Genomic DNA, 16,884 nt, shown 5'->3' on the forward strand with positions numbered 1-16,884 from the left:
AAGCCAGCTAGGAGGCATACATAGTAGAATTTCTTTCAAATCTGTTTCAGCAGATGGTCGAGGATTGACCGTGACATGGCATTTCATACCTCTAAAATTACAGCATATAAATTCTAATCTTTTACACAGTGCTAGTAAGAGTTCAAGGCAAATTAGACATGCTGCTATATTTGAGGGCAAGACAAAACTCCCAGAATTATCTCATTTTTGATGCAGGAAAGCACATTGGTTATTAAATTACTTTCTGTAGTCATGCAGTTAATGTTCTCCTCTCTATATTTCAAGGTACAAGGGATGGGCAAACGAGACTTATTAAAGAGGGTGGAAAAGTTGAAGCCTACCAATGGAGCAGTAGTGAAGACAAGTGGATCAAAATTGGAGATGTTGTTGGCTCATCTGGAGCTACCCAGCAGACATCTGGAAAAGTTTTATTTGAAGGAAAGGTAAATCCTTTTTCCTGAGTGACTAATTGTTCAGTGTATTCATCTGTGTGCTTTGAAGGAAAATATAGGAAAATAATTGTTTTTATTTTGACTTCTGTTGAAAGGAATACGACTATGTTTTCACTATTGACGTAAATGAAGGTGGCCCCTCTTATAAACTGCCATATAGTATTACTGACGATCCATGGCTGACAGCATACAACTTCCTGCAAAAGAATGATTTGAATCCCATGTTCCTGGATCAAGTGGCCAAGTTCATAATAGATAACACCAAAGGGCAAATGCTGGGATGCACAGATACAGGATTTTCAGATCCTTTCACAGGTAAGGAAAAATTATGTTCTTGAACTGCTTGAAAAAGCATGACAAAGTATAACTTATATTTATTTTTATATGCGTAATGCAGATCTTGGCATTCTTTTGCTTCAGCCATGTTCAACTAGCACTAATTTATTCAAATTCAATTAAGACCTGATCAAATAGTGATTTCTTGAAAATAAAGAGAGATAAATTCTTCTAGACTTCTAGAATTCTTGCTTCCTCAAACTTTATAGGATAATAAGGGCTTAAACCTGTATCCTTGGTCTTAATCAAAGATTTTAACCATTTCACTGTCTGTGTAATCCTAAATAATATGTCCCTTCCTGAGCCTCTACAAAGCATGTAGTCAGAATTTAGCAGCCAAAAAATTAAATTATATGGAATTTCGTAACAAGGGACAAACAAAAAGAAAACTAGGGTAATACTGTTTTTATTATAAGTTACCCTGTTCTGGACTGACTGAATCAAGCCATGCCACCTCTGGTGATAAAATATTGTAAAAGAAAGTGCACTAATGTAAAACAAATCCCTTATGAAATATGTAATGTAGCGGCTAAGTAAAACAATTGGATTATAGAAGAGAACATACAGGATTCTCATCCGAGACACAAATGACCTGCCTCAGATTATATTTTGAAGATAATTGTGTGTGAAGATCCTGTTCTCATGTGAAGTCTATAATGCTGGCATGAGAAAAAGAAGATGACCAGCAACAAGTGGAATTAAGGGAATGATAGATGCTTCATCGGAAGGCTTGAAAGGCTGTGTTGAGGACAGACCAGGAGTAGGCAACCATGGCTCTTTTATGACTCGTGGACTTCAACTCCCAGAATTCCTGAGCCAGCATAGCTCAGCTTGGAAATCTCTCCCTTCCCCTCAGTATGGCTGGCTCAAGAATTCTGGGAGTTGAAGTCCACGAGTCATAAAAGAGCCAAGGTTGCCTACCCCTGGGATAAACCATCTCAAAGAGGGTCTGTCTGTGTGGTCATTAAGAGTTTGATGCCAGCTTGGTAGCGCAAGATTAATCAACATGACAGTGACCTCGTTCTTCTGTTGGGTACATCTTTTCACAGGTAGTGGTCGCTATGTTCCAGGCTCTTCCTCAGAATCTAATGAAGGACTTGCTGCAGATCCATTTACAGGTATGATTTTGTTTTGGTTCACGGTATGGAAAATATACACAGTGTTGACCCCATGCATTTAGAGTCAGAGGAATGTCCCCGACAAAAAAGGGAAAAGGCTATACCACCAATGTGTGCATGAATGCATATAATATAAGCGGTGTTTTATACCTTCAAATGCAAATTAATGTAACTGAAGTCAGAAAAGATAATGAATTATATTTTGTCCTCATCTTTATGAATAACACTATTCAGCTTAAACACATAGAGAGAAATGTGCCAGGAATCCATGTTTTCAGACAAATGTATGATTACTCCTGGTACATCAGGTATGTTGTTTAGATATCTATTATGTATTTATTGATTGCTTCAATTTATTTAGCTGTCCATCTCAAATAATATTTTACTCTGGGCAGCTCACGAACCAAATATATAAAAGACCAAAACAATATAAGAAAAATAAAAACAATATTAAAAAAAACATGCAACAAAATTCATAGCTTCAGTAGTCTTAACATCCATCAATAATAATCAACACAGCACAGGCTTTACCACATTCCTGAGTCCGCGTGCCTGTGGCAGAACCACATTTTCAGGGCCAGAAACCAATCTGATTTCCAGGAGATGATGTTCCAAAGCGTGGGGGGCCACAAGCTTTATTTTTGTAAATAGCTCAATTCTTTAAGAGATCTCATGCAGATCCTGAAAGGTTTTAGTAATTTTTTTTCTAAAATTTTTTAGCTTTTAAATTTAATTAGGTCCTTGACTGCCATCTGTTGGTATTACTGTTATTTTGCCTATCAATAAGGTGTCCTAGGACTAGGCCGGGGTAGGCAACCTTGGCTCTTTTATGACTCGTGGACTTCAACTGAGCATAGCTGGCTCAGGAATTCTGGTAGTTGAAGTCCACGAGTCATAAAAGAGCCAAGGTTACCTACCCCTGGACTAGGCTATAAATCTAGTGTTAACCAAGAGAATGAGAATTGTTTGATGCTGTTCTTTTGTTGTTGTTGGCTGCTTTGTTTTCACTTTGTACTTCTTTCATTTATGTCTGTCAATAAACTCTTCCTTATATTATTTGGAAATTACCGCCAGTTGTTATTATTTTATTTTTACCCCATCTTATTTTTTATAAATAAGGCGGTGATTATACCTAGTTCTCCTTCCTCTTCCTATTTTCTCAACAACAACAACACTGTGAGGTGAATTGGGCTGACAGAGGGTCTAGAACTCACAATCTATAAAGTACAATAAACCTGGATAACTATACTGCTCACAAAAATAAAGGGAACGCAAACCCCTTCAGTTCCATGGTAAAATGTTCCCTTTATTTTTTTGAGCAGTATATATTAAGAATGAAGTATGGATTTGATTTTTTTGACAGAATTGAATGTCTGTATAAGCTTATATTATGAATGTCTATGTAAGCTTTGTGAATATAACTTTATTTGTTACTGTTCTTTTGTTTTTCAGGTACTGGTCGTTATGTCCCAGGTACTACATCTAATCTTTCAACTCCTCTAAGTGGAACTCATCCACTTACAGGTAAGTGGACAAGAGATTAACTGTGCCAAAGAACAATACTGTAACTACCAAACTGGCTACTTGTATTCATTATTCTCTTCCTTATATGTCATACTCAACAAATACAATTCCTTTGTTGCCACTTACTTATCTGTTTAGCTACCTTTTTATAGCTAGAACCACTGCTGTGCTTATTTTATAGTTTCTCCAGATTTTGAAATAATATTGGCCTTTTAAAAGTTTATATTGGAAAAGGTACTTATAGTGTCACTGGATTCATTCGTTGTTATAAATGATGGTTTACAAACCACAGCAGTTGGAATTACATACTGTACCATGTTATATCTGAACTCGAGAAACACATGGCTTGCAACAGGGTGTGAATCATCACAGAATTTGGGACATTATTATTATCTGTTCACAACAGTGAAGTCACAGGCGCTAGTTCTTTAGCTCATGTTAGCTTTCATATGTATCAGGTTCTTCCCAAGAACTTAGAATATTATAATGTATTGGTGTATTATAATTTATTTACATCCTGCCTTTGATATTTTTATGAATCTTAAGACAGTGAACGTATTCCATACGCCTTCCTCTCGTTTCCCCCACTATAGCAACCTGTGAGGTGGGTTGGGCTAAGAGAGATTGACTGGCCCAAAGTCACCCAGCTGGCTTCTTTGCGTAAGGTGGAACTAGAACTCATAATCTATTGCACCAAGTTAATGAGGTTTATAATAAATGTAGTAGGCAGATCGTGGTATGAAGGGCAGAGGTGATAGGCAGTGACAAATGAAAGAAAGTATAAAAATAAAATAAATTGACTTACTTTTGAACTAAATATTTAGGCTACATCAATAACTATAATATTTGTGTGTGTGTGTTTGCACGCACACACGCATTCACTCATGCTAACTTTTCAAATAATATTACTTTTCAGTTATATAACTTTTATGTGGGATTTATAAAGCTCACTTAGTTATTCATTGCCTGGAATTTTTTTAAAGCTATAATTTTGTTGTCATTTTTATATGGTTCATATCAAGGAGAATATCTGTAGCTCAAGGTTGATACGAGGGGTCCTTGGTGCTCTCTGAGCTTGCTTGTTTTCTTGCAGACGTTTCATTATCCAAACTAGGTAACATCAGTGCATGATGATGTTGCCTAGTTTGGATAATGAAACGTCTGCAAGAAAACAAGCAAGCTCAGAGAGCACCAAGGATCCCATATATCAGAGGTCCCCAACCTTTTGGGCACCAGGGACCAGTTCCGTGGGGAGAGGTTTTTCCATGGACCAGAGGGTATGTGGTTTTGTGTGTGGCCTGCATCTCACGAATGGGGCTTTGCTTGTTTGGGTGACCCGGTTGCTGGCATGCCATGGACCGGTACTGATTCACAGACCAGGGATTAGGGACCCTGCCTTATATGGTTCATACTCTGGTCCTTAAAGATTGTGAGCCCTTTTGAATTCTCAATATTTCTGGATAAACATGATCTGTACAAGTCCTGAAACTAGACAAATGAATCAAAAACATTATACTTGTTCATTGATTTATTGTTTATTGAGGAAAATTATCCAAAACTGCATATTTGTATATGGCAGAAGTAGTTGAACATTTGAGTTCAGTAGCTGGTATGCTTCCCTTGGGCAACAATAATTGCTACTAGATGTTTCGGATAACTGTTGATCACTCCTGCAGGAATTGGAGGAATTTTAGTCCACTAAAGCAATAGTAACAGCAATAGCACTTAGACTTATATACGGCTTCATAGTGCTTTACAGCTCTCTCTAAGCAATTTACAGAGTCAGCACGTCGCCCCCAACAATCTGGGTCTTCATTTTACCAACCTTGGAAGGATGGGAGGCTGTGAGTCAACCTTGAGCTGGTGAGGATCAAACTGCTAGCAGTTGGTAGAATTAGCCTGCAATACTGCATTCTAGCCACTGCGCCACCATTGGTTCTTTGGTGCCCTGTCCTTCTTACAGAACAATTTCAGCTCAAGGATGTTGGTGGACTTCCTCACATCAATGCCCTGCCTTCCACAACATTTCTATAAGATTAAGGCCAGGACTTTGACATGGCCAATCCAAGACATTAACTTCTTTTTGATTTAACCATTCTTTGGTCACACAACTTGGGTCTTTTGGGTGGTTGTCTTGTTGCATGATCCACTTGAGCTTCAGTTCACGGACAGATACCCTGACATTTTCCAGCTGATGTTGCATGTTGGAAACCAGCTGTGAAGATTGTAGGTTGCAATCACGCGACTGCAGCATGTTGCAACCAGTGGTAAATGTGAGCTGGTTGCCCAGATCGCAATCACAGAACCGTGGAGGTGGTACAACAGTCATGACTTCAAAGACAGGTCATAAATCTGGTCGTCATAATTTTGAACAATCATGAAACGAATGGGTGAACGTGAGGAATATCTGCAACTTTAGATCATTTTCCTCCATAAAGAAGTAGAATGTTTTTGACCCGTTTGCTTAATTGAGTTCTCTTTATCTAGTTTTAGGAGAAAATGTGGAGAACAGATCACATTTTAGCTCGTATTTATTGAAATATTGAAAATTCAAAAAATTCACAAACTTTTAAGTACCCCCGTAATTGGCAATCAAGTAATTTACTCTTTATTCAGTTTATCAGCAATAAAATGATTCTTTGCTAAAGTAGCTGGCAATGTCTCCTTCTCTTTTTACCTTTACTCTTTAGGGCCCAAATCAGTGATAGCGAACGCTGAAAATATTTACTTTCCAAAGAAAGAAGCTGTTACATTTGATCAGGCCAACCCTTCATTAATACTGAGTGAGTATATTTGTAATGATTTCAACAATTTGTGCAAAAAGCAATTTTTCTGGCACATTAGTCTTGAAAATATATATCTATTTTAATCCCTTGGTACTTACAAACTTCTTCACTCTAGTTACATGTCTGAGTATAAATATAGAAATAGAATTTATCTTGTTAATAGAATGAAGCTGCTATTTGCTTCTCATAAAGGATAGGTATTGCAGGTCAGTTTTTTCCCAAGAGTTTCTGTTTACCCAACAATGCTCTGTTTTCTTCTATTGGAGAAAATGTTGGAATAATGCTAAATTTGTTGCGTTTCCTCTTTTGTCTTTCTGATAAGCCATCAGGCATAATCTTCCCTGGGTAGCAGTTTTGTTATCAGGCTGAGCATTAAAAGTGCTGCCTGCTTTCTCCTCTCTACATCGCTGAAGACATTGTAAGAGGAGGGGCGGTATTAATCCATGGTGGGAAAACAAAAATCCAAAGGAACTGCATTTCTGACTACCAAATTTTATGAAAAGAGAAAAGCTTTTGTGAGTTGCACTTACTTCATCAGATGCCTAGAGTTTTTAGGTTTTTATTCCATCTTTTTTTTTTTTTACTCAAGCTTACTTAAAACTCCTCCCTGCTGTTTTCCCCACAACAATCTTACGAGAGGGTGTTGGGCTGAAAGAGAATGATTGGCTCAAAATCACCTAGGCAAGACTAGAACTCACGGTCTCCTGGTTTCTAAGCCTGCCGCCTTAAACCTTGTACCAAACTGGCTGTCATGCCGCCGTTGGAGCCTGAATCTACGGAAGAAGATGAGCTAGTGGAACTGAGATCGAGGGGGAGGCGTCGTTGGCTTTGGAGGAATATGGGCCGAGGCAGGCCAGAGCCTTTCAGGATTGGGATGGCTTATAGGCAGGGAGGAACAAGGGCAGGATGACCAAGAGAGGCTAAGCAGTAGAACATGAGAGACAGAGCTCAGGCAGTGAGCAAGGACTACCCTCTCCTGATCCTCGAGCATGGAGAGTGGAGAGAAGGCGAGAACAGCGTAGGCCAGTGATGGCGAACCTTTGAGAGACCAAGTGCCCAAACTCCCCCACCCGGACCTGCCCGTGGGGCCATCCACTGCCTCCACGGCCCGCCGCAGATCACCCAGGCAGCCCAGCACCACCGTGGCGGCCATGCCCTCCGCCTGTGTCCCACAGCATCATCGCGCGAAGGGGCACGAGGGGGGAGGCTTGTCCCTGCTGCCCGGCTGCCATGTCCTCGGCTGTGCTGCTTTGCGCAGGCCAACTCTCCACTGAGGGGGCTGCTGGGGGGAGGCGGGACTGGGGCGAAAGCGCACGTGCCCACAGAGAGGGCTCTGAGTGCCACCTCTGGCACGCGTGCCATAGATTCGCCACCACTAGCGTAGGCTGACCTAACTGCTCGGGAGGAGAGCGCTCAGCCCCTCTCCACAAGGCACACCTGGGGACTAAGACTTAAGGAGATGCTGTGGGGAGGGGCATTTGTCAGGAACAAACGCTGAATTCATAGAGGGTTGTGTGCCATTGCCAACGTTGGACGTTTCCCGGACTTCTTGCTTTATTTCTTGCTTCTTGGATTAATTGCCTTGTTCCTTTGCTTCCTGGACTAATTAATTTAATCCCTTGCCCTGCTGGATTTCTTGTTTTGGCAGCCGTTGTGCTCACAGCTTTGTGCTGGACTACTTGCAGCCAGAGGCTGCTGAAGGGTGTGTGTGTGTGTGTCACCACTTTGCTCTGGGACTTGCCAGAGACGTAGGACATTTGGGGAACATTTTGGAGCAATAAAGAGGCGGTTTGAACTGTCAGCTGACTGTGTTGCCTCTGTGCCGTGCCCCGGGTCATCACGCTGGCTGGCTGTGCACTCTCTGTGTAAAGTGAATTGCAACTCTTAAAAGTTTTGTCTCTTTTAATAAAATCTCTTAGTTAGAAAAGTGCCACCAACCTCTTTCTGACTCCTAGCTGAAATATTTATCAAAGGGTGCAAGCGGTGAACTGCAATCAAGTAGACTCCTGTGTGCCAACCAATAACAATATAAACCATTTTTGCTCTTGAAACATCAAAGTTAATTTTATATTACCACAAGAATAGCGTTAATTATTGCAGAAAATAGTTCAGATCCTGGGTTCCAATCAGTCCGAATCAACCAGCTCATGATATGTTCTCTCACATAACATGTTTCCTTAGGTGGAGCACCTATTTGCTGCAAAATCATATCTTAGATTGTAATTCTGGTATATCAGTTATATTCCAAAGCATAAATGTTAATTTTCAAAAGCTAGTTTATTACTCATTACTTCCCTGATCTTACAACTGTTCCCAGTTTCCAGAGTGTTCATAAGATGTAAATTAAGACTGTATTTAGAGTTTTGAGATCATAGAAAGTATCTTGAGGCCACAATACCAAAGTCTGATGATACCAAAGTTTTATGAAGTTATTTTCAAGGATTCAGGATTTCAGAAAGCGTTGCATTGAAAGTGACAGCTTTAGCTCAATAATCACTTTTTATTTCAGTTTTTGACCAGGATAATTGTTTATACCAGTAGAGAGTGTCTTGACTAGCAGTAATTTTGTCCAGAGCCTTGTAAGATCCTTGTTGGTACTTAGGAACCCAAAGCATGTGTTTCTACCAATATTTAATGCAAGTTTAAAGCAATTATAAATCATCTTCAATTACTTTTCATAATTTTTAACTTGTACTTTAGTCTTAAATATATTTGTTTGAAAATATTTTCTAGTGGGTCTCATTTTTCCTGGTAAGTAAACTTGGGCTACAGCGTCTGCATAACACCTAAATATTTATAAGCTATTGTGGATTAGAAACTGGTGATATAGACTGTTCCACATCTACAACAAGTTTATTACTTGTGGGCAGTTTTATTGTATTTGGAAATTACTACAATTATACCTAATTTGAACATAACAATGAAAATGCCAACAAGTCATGCACGGATGAAGCATGGTGGGTTTGTATCTAGGCTATCTGTTTTTAAGCTTTTTCTGAAAGTTAGTAAAATATGTTTTATAAATTGAAATGTATCAATTTATATAATTAATGCACACAGGTTGATGTTAAGGAATGCTCACACCAGATAGAATTTGATCCATTCGGTAGTGCCGAGAAAGATAATGCAGTGTTTTTATAACGAGGAATTAAATGCATTGTAGAGATAACGGCAAACTCATTTCAAATTATTTCACATCTCCCATGTAGGTAAAATGAAAGAATTAAATGGAAATGTACCTGACGAGCAACAGTTAACTGAAGATGATCTAGATGTTTTAGAAAAGATGCTATCTATAATGTGCAGTGTGTCCATGGAAACACCCACGCGGGAGCAGCTGAAAATGTTGTGGAAAGCGATTAGCTGGCCAAATGGTATGCAGTAATTATTGAGGACAGATCTCACAAATGATATGGACTAAAGGCAGTATCTTAATACATCTTTTTAAGTAAGCCATTTTTATCCCACACTTACCTTAGAGCAGTACACTCCATATTTAAAGTTGAGAAATGTTTATATAGCTACATACATATTCAATGTACTCTTTCCTTTTGGAGTAAGCAACATTACACGGAGTACAAAAAAGGAATAAAAAATAATATGCAAAAGAAATTCAAGGCATGAGAAAGGAGAAAAGAGAATCCAGCTAAAGCTACTTCACACTAAAGCCGTTCATTGTATCCCTCCACATCTTCCTGTCCATTCAAACCATTCTCGTTTCTACTATAGCCGTATGCTGATTCATACATTGCTTTCTTTTTCTTTAAATTTCTTAGTTCTTTCTTTTGGAGGATGTGATCTCCATCCAATAATATTTTTTTTCCAGTCTTCTCCTTCTTTTCAACTCTTTTTCCATTCATAATATTTACAGAAAGCCCCAAACATATAAACTCTAAGCAGTGTTGATATAAGGAGCGATTAAAATCCACATTACGTTGCATAAAATGGCCTCTCAGAATTTTCACCCTGAACCAAATTTTCATTGAAAAAGAATGGATTAAAGTACCTCCTAAAACATTTGAGGGAATGGAAGCCATGTTTGCCTCCAGGGGCTGCTGTTACATATTGTATAGATAATTACCAAAGAGTGCGCCTTCTAGTCTTTCCGGAATTGGAACCTTCAGCAAGCCCTCCATAGATAACCCAACCAGAGTCACATTTAAAGGACAGATCCTGATATATTCTGACTCCATGACCTATCTTCTATATAAATAAAAATGCAAATGTTCGTTTGTTCAAAATCTTAAATCTCCGAAAGTTCTTCACCGATTGCTTTGAAATTTTGACAAAATGTTGCATTCGAATACGCACGTGTTTTTATATATCTACTATTATATAGATGTCACACCTGTGACAGGTAAAAACATGCTTTTTTGAAAAACAGCGCCATCTGTTGGCTGAGTGAACGAGAGCCACAGCAACGCGTGGCCGGGTACAGCTAGTAGATTAATAAGATTGTTGTGACTCTACTACAGTTGATGTTCCTGATTAGAAATCTGGCCACTACATTCTATTCCAGTTGTACCCTCCAAATCCTTGTAGAATGCATTGCAGTTTCCATTCATGTTGATCAAGGCATGAGTTACAGTTGCTGAGACTTCCCTGTCCAGATAGGTTTGTAACTGACACATCAGTTAGAGCTGGGTAATGACTTCCACCTTTTGCGTCAGTGGAACCACAAATCCAGGAGCCCCTCCTTCCTCAAATCACAAACTAGTTTCCTCAGGGGTGTTCAATCCCATTCTAGAGCAACTACAACAACTATGTTTCTGATAGAGCTTAATCTTACTTTGAGATGAGGATGAATACAAGCTACATAGAAATGTAAATTGCCTTAGGAATTCCCATGAAGTGATATAAGCATTTATAATGCGTATTTTTTAAAATTTGATTATAGTTCTCAAATAACAGTGGACTCCACAAACTTCTAGAAATTAAGAATGATGGTAGGTGTAGCACAGTGTTTTGCTTGGACTATTCTGATAAATAGGTACTTTATTATTAATTACATACATAGTTGCCACTGTGTGAATATCCACTGCATAACTCTTTCCACTTGACAAAATTCATAGGATATCTACCAATGAAGAAAGATGGGGGAATCCATGTACTAGAACTAACTAAAAGCTGGAAGTTCAACTTAGATATGTAGTTTGACTAGTTGAAAATGCAGACAGCGAAAGCATGTTTATGTTTAGATAATGCTAGTAATTGTTTTCCTCTAGAAAAAAAATGATTGGGGCCGTTTCATTATCTGTGATTTCTAAAGTAATTAAAAAACAAAAGCAGCAGTGGCATATCGTTTCTGTATTTTTGTCAAGACAATTATATGGATATGTCCTTAAGGTCACTAGGATGCATGTTTCACTTACAAGAGTGATTTTAATGAGTCACTTGTTTGCTTTCCATTTCTTGCCTAATTGTGCATCCAGTTTTGCAGCTCTCTCTAACTTCTAGGACTTTCCTTCTCATGAATATCTTGTTTCCTTAGGAAGTTCATGCAACTGCCCATCTTAGAAATATGACTTTTGTTATAAATAGTTGCTTGTTGTTGCAAACAGTTGTTGGACAATTTAGAAAGCTCAAGGCATAACCCATCTTCTGTAGGCAAGAATGAGCAGGTGGGCGAATTAGTTGATACTGGGGCGGCATTCTCAGATTTCCATTACTGATACTTATTTGAGAAGAGGTGTGTTTTAAGAATGAAAAGGAACAGTAAAGTTCTGAGGGTTGTGATGAAATATTCATTATGGTTTGTTTAGCTCGTACTTAAGCCATCTTTCAGAATTGTCTAATTTTCAGGTGAATGAAGGCAAATATACATATCCCCGGATAATGCTGCAGGATCCAATCTGAGTTGGTCACCAGGACCCAAAGGTTTATTTTTCCAAGCTTTGGGGCTTGTGCTGGAGCCCATCTTCAGGGAACTGGTATACTGCTTTATCACCTTACACACAGGTTAACCTAGATTTTCATAATATGCTATATTCAGTCTGTTGTTGCACATGCTGTGACTTTGATATAAGTACAAAGATCTATTCTATAGATTAATTTCTATTTTAGCAACTATCTTATTCAATTCAAGTTTCCTACAAGTTGAGCTTGATTTGATTCCTGATGACTTCATGAAGACATGTCTCATTTTCTTGGCAACAGTACAGAAATGGTTTGCCAGAGCTTTCTTAATGGAATATTTCTTAACTTTCCAGCCTCGTTTACAGCTCAGTGTTTCCTGAATAGCTCTTGTAACTACTAAGACTTTACTGCAATCCAGATTCAGAGTACGTACGGGTACTACATAACAGAGATACTATGTGCACACCTACTGTACATGTATTTCAAACCATTATTTCCCTTTTATATCCAGATAGCTGAACAGATTTTCAGTCAGGGTTGGTGCTGCTTAGCTTCTGAGCCTAAACATGGCCATCAGCCTAGGCCAGGGGTAGGCAACCTTGGCTCTTTTATGACTCAGGAATTCTGGGAGTTGAAGTCCACGAGTCATAAAAGAGCCAAGGTTGCCTACCCGTGGCCTAGACATTCTAAATGGAGTCCCTCTGAATGAGTTCATTTTGACATCCATAATGTTTAGTTTTTTCCATTTTTGCCGGTGGGAATATGAACTGTGTTCCTGAGAAAACCATTTCATTCCTAACCTTTGGTGAGTTAATTCTGCTCAGTTATTGGAATAGTGAGAGTTAACCAATTTACAGACAATTCTGTACAATTTTAATAAGAAGACCATTAACTGCTTATGTATTTCTGTTTTTAGACTTTGTCTTTCCAGCACTAGATATTCTTCGATTAGCAGTCAGACATCCCAGTGTGAACGAAAGCTTCTGTGGCGAAAAAGATGGTCTTCGGTTCTGCAGTCATCTCATCAAATTCCTGAACCCTGGAGGAAAGCAAGCCAATCAGATGCTGGCTCTGCGAACTTTATGCAATTGTTTTATTCACCCAGTTGGCCAAAAGCTCATGTTGGCACAGGGGGACTCCATAATGTCACAAGCAATAGAACTGAAGCTGAGCAGCAATAAGAACATTCACGTTGCACTGGCTACGTTGGCTCTAAACTATGCCGTTTGTCTACATAAAAATAACAACATTGAGGGCAAAGCTCAGTGTTTGTCAGTGATCAGCACAGTCATAGAGATAGTGCAAGACCTTGAAGCTATTTTTAGACTGCTTGTGGCTCTTGGGACATTGATCAGTGATGATTCAAATGCTGTACAATTAGCCAAGTCCCTAGGAGTCGATTCTCAAATTAAAAAGTATTCCTCTATATCAGAACCAGCTAAAGTAAATGAATGCTGTAGATTTGTTCTTAATTTGCTGTAAACCTTTTAAAAAAACACTTGGGAGTCTAGGACTATATCAAAGATGCCCATTTTCATATTTTACAAAAAAAAATATTGTGGGCAAACTCTCTGGAATTGAAATGATCTGAATAAATTTTTTGCACTGATTTTAGAAGTGTTTTTCTTCAAAGCTGTTAAGTGTGTGCTTATTTTAAAGGTAATTTTAATACCTTCTGTGGGTTAGGAGTAACAAAAATTACTAGGGAAATCTTGATTCCTTGACATGTATGACATATCTGCTGCCTTTCATCAGACAGAAATTACTTGCACAATGGATTCTCGTTTCTTTGAGCGCCTCCATTTTGGTAAAACCATCTAGAGTCGATTTGTATAGGGGATTAGATCCACATGGCTGCAAAGAAGAGGGGACTGAAAGAGCTGGAAGGAAAAGTTAACTTTAAGTTTCTATTTTGGAAGAAATTCCAGCAATGTGTTTTGATATTGAGCTTTTACATTGTGTGACACTACTAATAGTGGTCTTGATTCTTTATGAAAGTTGATTTCCCACATACAGTACATGTCTTTTTAACCACTGTTATAGAAAAATTTAGCATACCACAAAATAGGTCTTTTGTATTTCCAGGTGTACTGTGCTCTTTTTCATTTTTGGTTATCTTTCTATAGAATGTTTCTTCAGAATACATATGGTTCTATCTTTCTCTGAATTTAGTGATAACCTTCCCAGTGTTGAGTGCAGTGTTATCTTCAGCCAGCCAGATTTGCAAGAATAATGCTACAGAGTATGAGCTGTCACATTCATATTGATGAAATGCTCGTTCTAAAGTCTAAGCCCTTATACCTAAATGTCAGCATTATTTCTTAGTTCCTTATCAGAAACATGCAGCTCCTATGCTTATCATTTCTTCTGGATTTAGAAATGCAGCTTCAATACTAAAAATATGCAAATAATTATTTCCATTTTGAAATGTTCTCAATTTATTTTGGGAAGTTTCCTTTATAGGAGGTGGCTTCTAATTGAAATGGAAATTATAAATAAATTTTGTGTGAGACCTATCAAGTTTCAAAATCAAAGTCTGAATATTACATTTAACAGGATTAATAAGATATTCCAAATTTCATATACCCTGCTAAGACACAAACAGATTGCAAACTACAATGTTTGGGTTGAGAAAATGTGTCAAACTATTATCCACTGTAGCATAAAAAGTAGCCCATCATGGCTTAGTGTAGGAATACAACAATTCCTATTTTGTGTTTCCCTATGTTCAAACAACCCCCATATGAATGTGATATATTTGAAACAACCAAATTGACTAATTCTGATCACAACAAACGACAGTAGTTGAAAAATTACGTGAGTGGGCGTCAGAGGGGTCCTTGGTGCTCGCTGAGCTTGGTTGTTCTCTTGTAGATGTTTCATTACCCAAACTAGGTAAACATCAGTGCTCATCATCACTGGGAGTCTATACGCTTCCCTAAATTACAGGAAGTTTCCTTAGTCTTGGTGTGGTATATAAGGAGAGTTCTCAAACCTTTCTGTCTTAGATTTGATGCCAATGTGTAAAACAATCAGAATGTCATAGGCTAAGTTTGAGTAACAAATAATATCTTAGCATCAGATATTAATCTACAATTGGTTTGGTTTGCACAATACAGCTGAGACCATTCAAAGTTATGGAGATAACAAAAATGTCAGGTTCAGCAGACATATATCTTACTGCGTTAGATGGTTGTAGTTCTCTTGCTTTTTACAGTTACCAGGTGATGTTGAAGAAGATGGACCTCTGACTCTTTATAAATCATAGACATAAAAGATGAACACATTACACTCACTTCATTTTTAGAGACCGCTGGCATGGCTACCTTTCTGTACCTGTGATCAAAGGTACAAACGGTTGCTTTGGCTTGCTGTGAAATTGCCCTATTGCTTTGCTGCCCGTTTCACATTCAAAATGTTTCAATATTCTCTGCAGAGAGTTAGTTTTAGAAAGCTGCTAGGATCAAGAGAGAACATTTGCAGGCAAATGTATTGGCTCTTCAAGCAGAATAGATTTACTCTCTGAAGGGCTAAAGCAATTACCTGGAAACCTGGCAGGTGTTATGACCCAGGTGGTCAAGGCAGGCCTCTAAGGCTAGCAGGCTCTTTAACCAAATATATTATCAAAACAGAATACATCTAAGCTCATGGACTATAGAATTAAAATCATGGATATTCTGGCATGACTATATACCGGGGCACACGGAACGCTGTTACTTTCTACCAAAGTGGTACCTATTTATCTACTTGCATTTGCATGCTTTAAAATTGCTAGGTTACCAGGAGCTGGGGCAAGGATTTGGGTCTCAAACTGCCAGCCTTCAGGTCAACAAGCCAATGTCTTAACCACTGGTCAAAAAAAAAAAGGTGCACAGTCATGAATCTTTTTGAGTGTAAAGGATTTTTTTCAAAAATGAGTGATTTTCATACAGTATTTACATTTATATTTTCAATTTCTTATAATGCAACTCAGGTACAAATAACAGATCTGAGCACAAGTGTTCATAAATTCAAATACTATTTAGACTGGAACCACTGAAATTCATAGATCATAATTATAGTGATCTACCAAATCATACAAATTATAGAACCCTACTTTTCACAACACTAACATTGTGCAAAATTATAAATCAAAGCGAAGACTCTCATAAAAATTTATATTTTACAAGGGAACACACAAATGTCAGATTTCATAATCTATCTTCATGATTAATAACTGACTTTAAAAAATCAACTGTTGAATGAGACACTGGGAAAAATTAATTATCCATGATTGTTAGGATACACTCCCCTGGACAAATTTGATTTATTATTAGATAGTATCTAATAATAAATCAGATTTGTCCAAGGGGAGTGTACCCTAACAATCAGGGATCTATTCCTTTTACTTGTATGATAATCAATGAGCCCAGGAATTTAGGATGAATTAAAGTACTGGATGTGGGCTAAATGGCAGCAATCTGAGCAATTTTTATTGAAGCCGGAATAATTCTAAGGTCAGCTTTGGGTTGATAATACAGGTAGTCCTTAACTTATGACCACAATTGAGCCCAAAATTTCTGTTGCTAAGTGAGCCATTTGTTAAGTGAGTTTTGGTCCATTTTATGACTTTTCTTGCCACAGTTGTTAACTGAATCAAAGTGTTAAATTAGTAACACTTTCAAGTGAATCTGGCTTTCCCATTTATTTTGCTTGTCAGAAGGTTGCAAAAGGGGATTACATGACCCCAGGACACGTTAACCATCATGAGTCAGTTGCCAAGCATCTGAATTTTGATCACATAACACACAGAGGTCGTGTAAAAAACAGTCA

General features: G+C 38.2%; 1 protein-coding gene across 1 annotated transcript in view; it reads left to right on the forward strand.

Moving 5' to 3' along the window:
- The window catches only part of PLAA (phospholipase A2 activating protein), a 27,664-nt gene extending 13,982 nt beyond the window's left edge, over positions 1-13,682 (forward strand). The window contains exons 8-14 of the mRNA XM_015819583.1: positions 286-443; positions 548-767; positions 1,838-1,906; positions 3,359-3,430; positions 6,121-6,213; positions 9,426-9,590; positions 12,989-13,682. Coding sequence (XP_015675069.1) covers positions 286-443; positions 548-767; positions 1,838-1,906; positions 3,359-3,430; positions 6,121-6,213; positions 9,426-9,590; positions 12,989-13,554 — 1,343 coding nt within the window. The 3' untranslated portion in view covers positions 13,555-13,682. The remainder of the gene's footprint in view (positions 1-285; positions 444-547; positions 768-1,837; positions 1,907-3,358; positions 3,431-6,120; positions 6,214-9,425; positions 9,591-12,988) is intronic.
- The last annotated feature ends 3,202 nt before the right edge of the window (positions 13,683-16,884 follow it).

The sequence above is a fragment of the Protobothrops mucrosquamatus genome, unplaced genomic scaffold, assembly GCF_001527695.2.
Source record: "Protobothrops mucrosquamatus isolate PMUCROS unplaced genomic scaffold, P.Mucros_1.0 scaffold956, whole genome shotgun sequence".
Classification (NCBI taxonomy): domain Eukaryota; kingdom Metazoa; phylum Chordata; class Lepidosauria; order Squamata; family Viperidae; genus Protobothrops; species Protobothrops mucrosquamatus.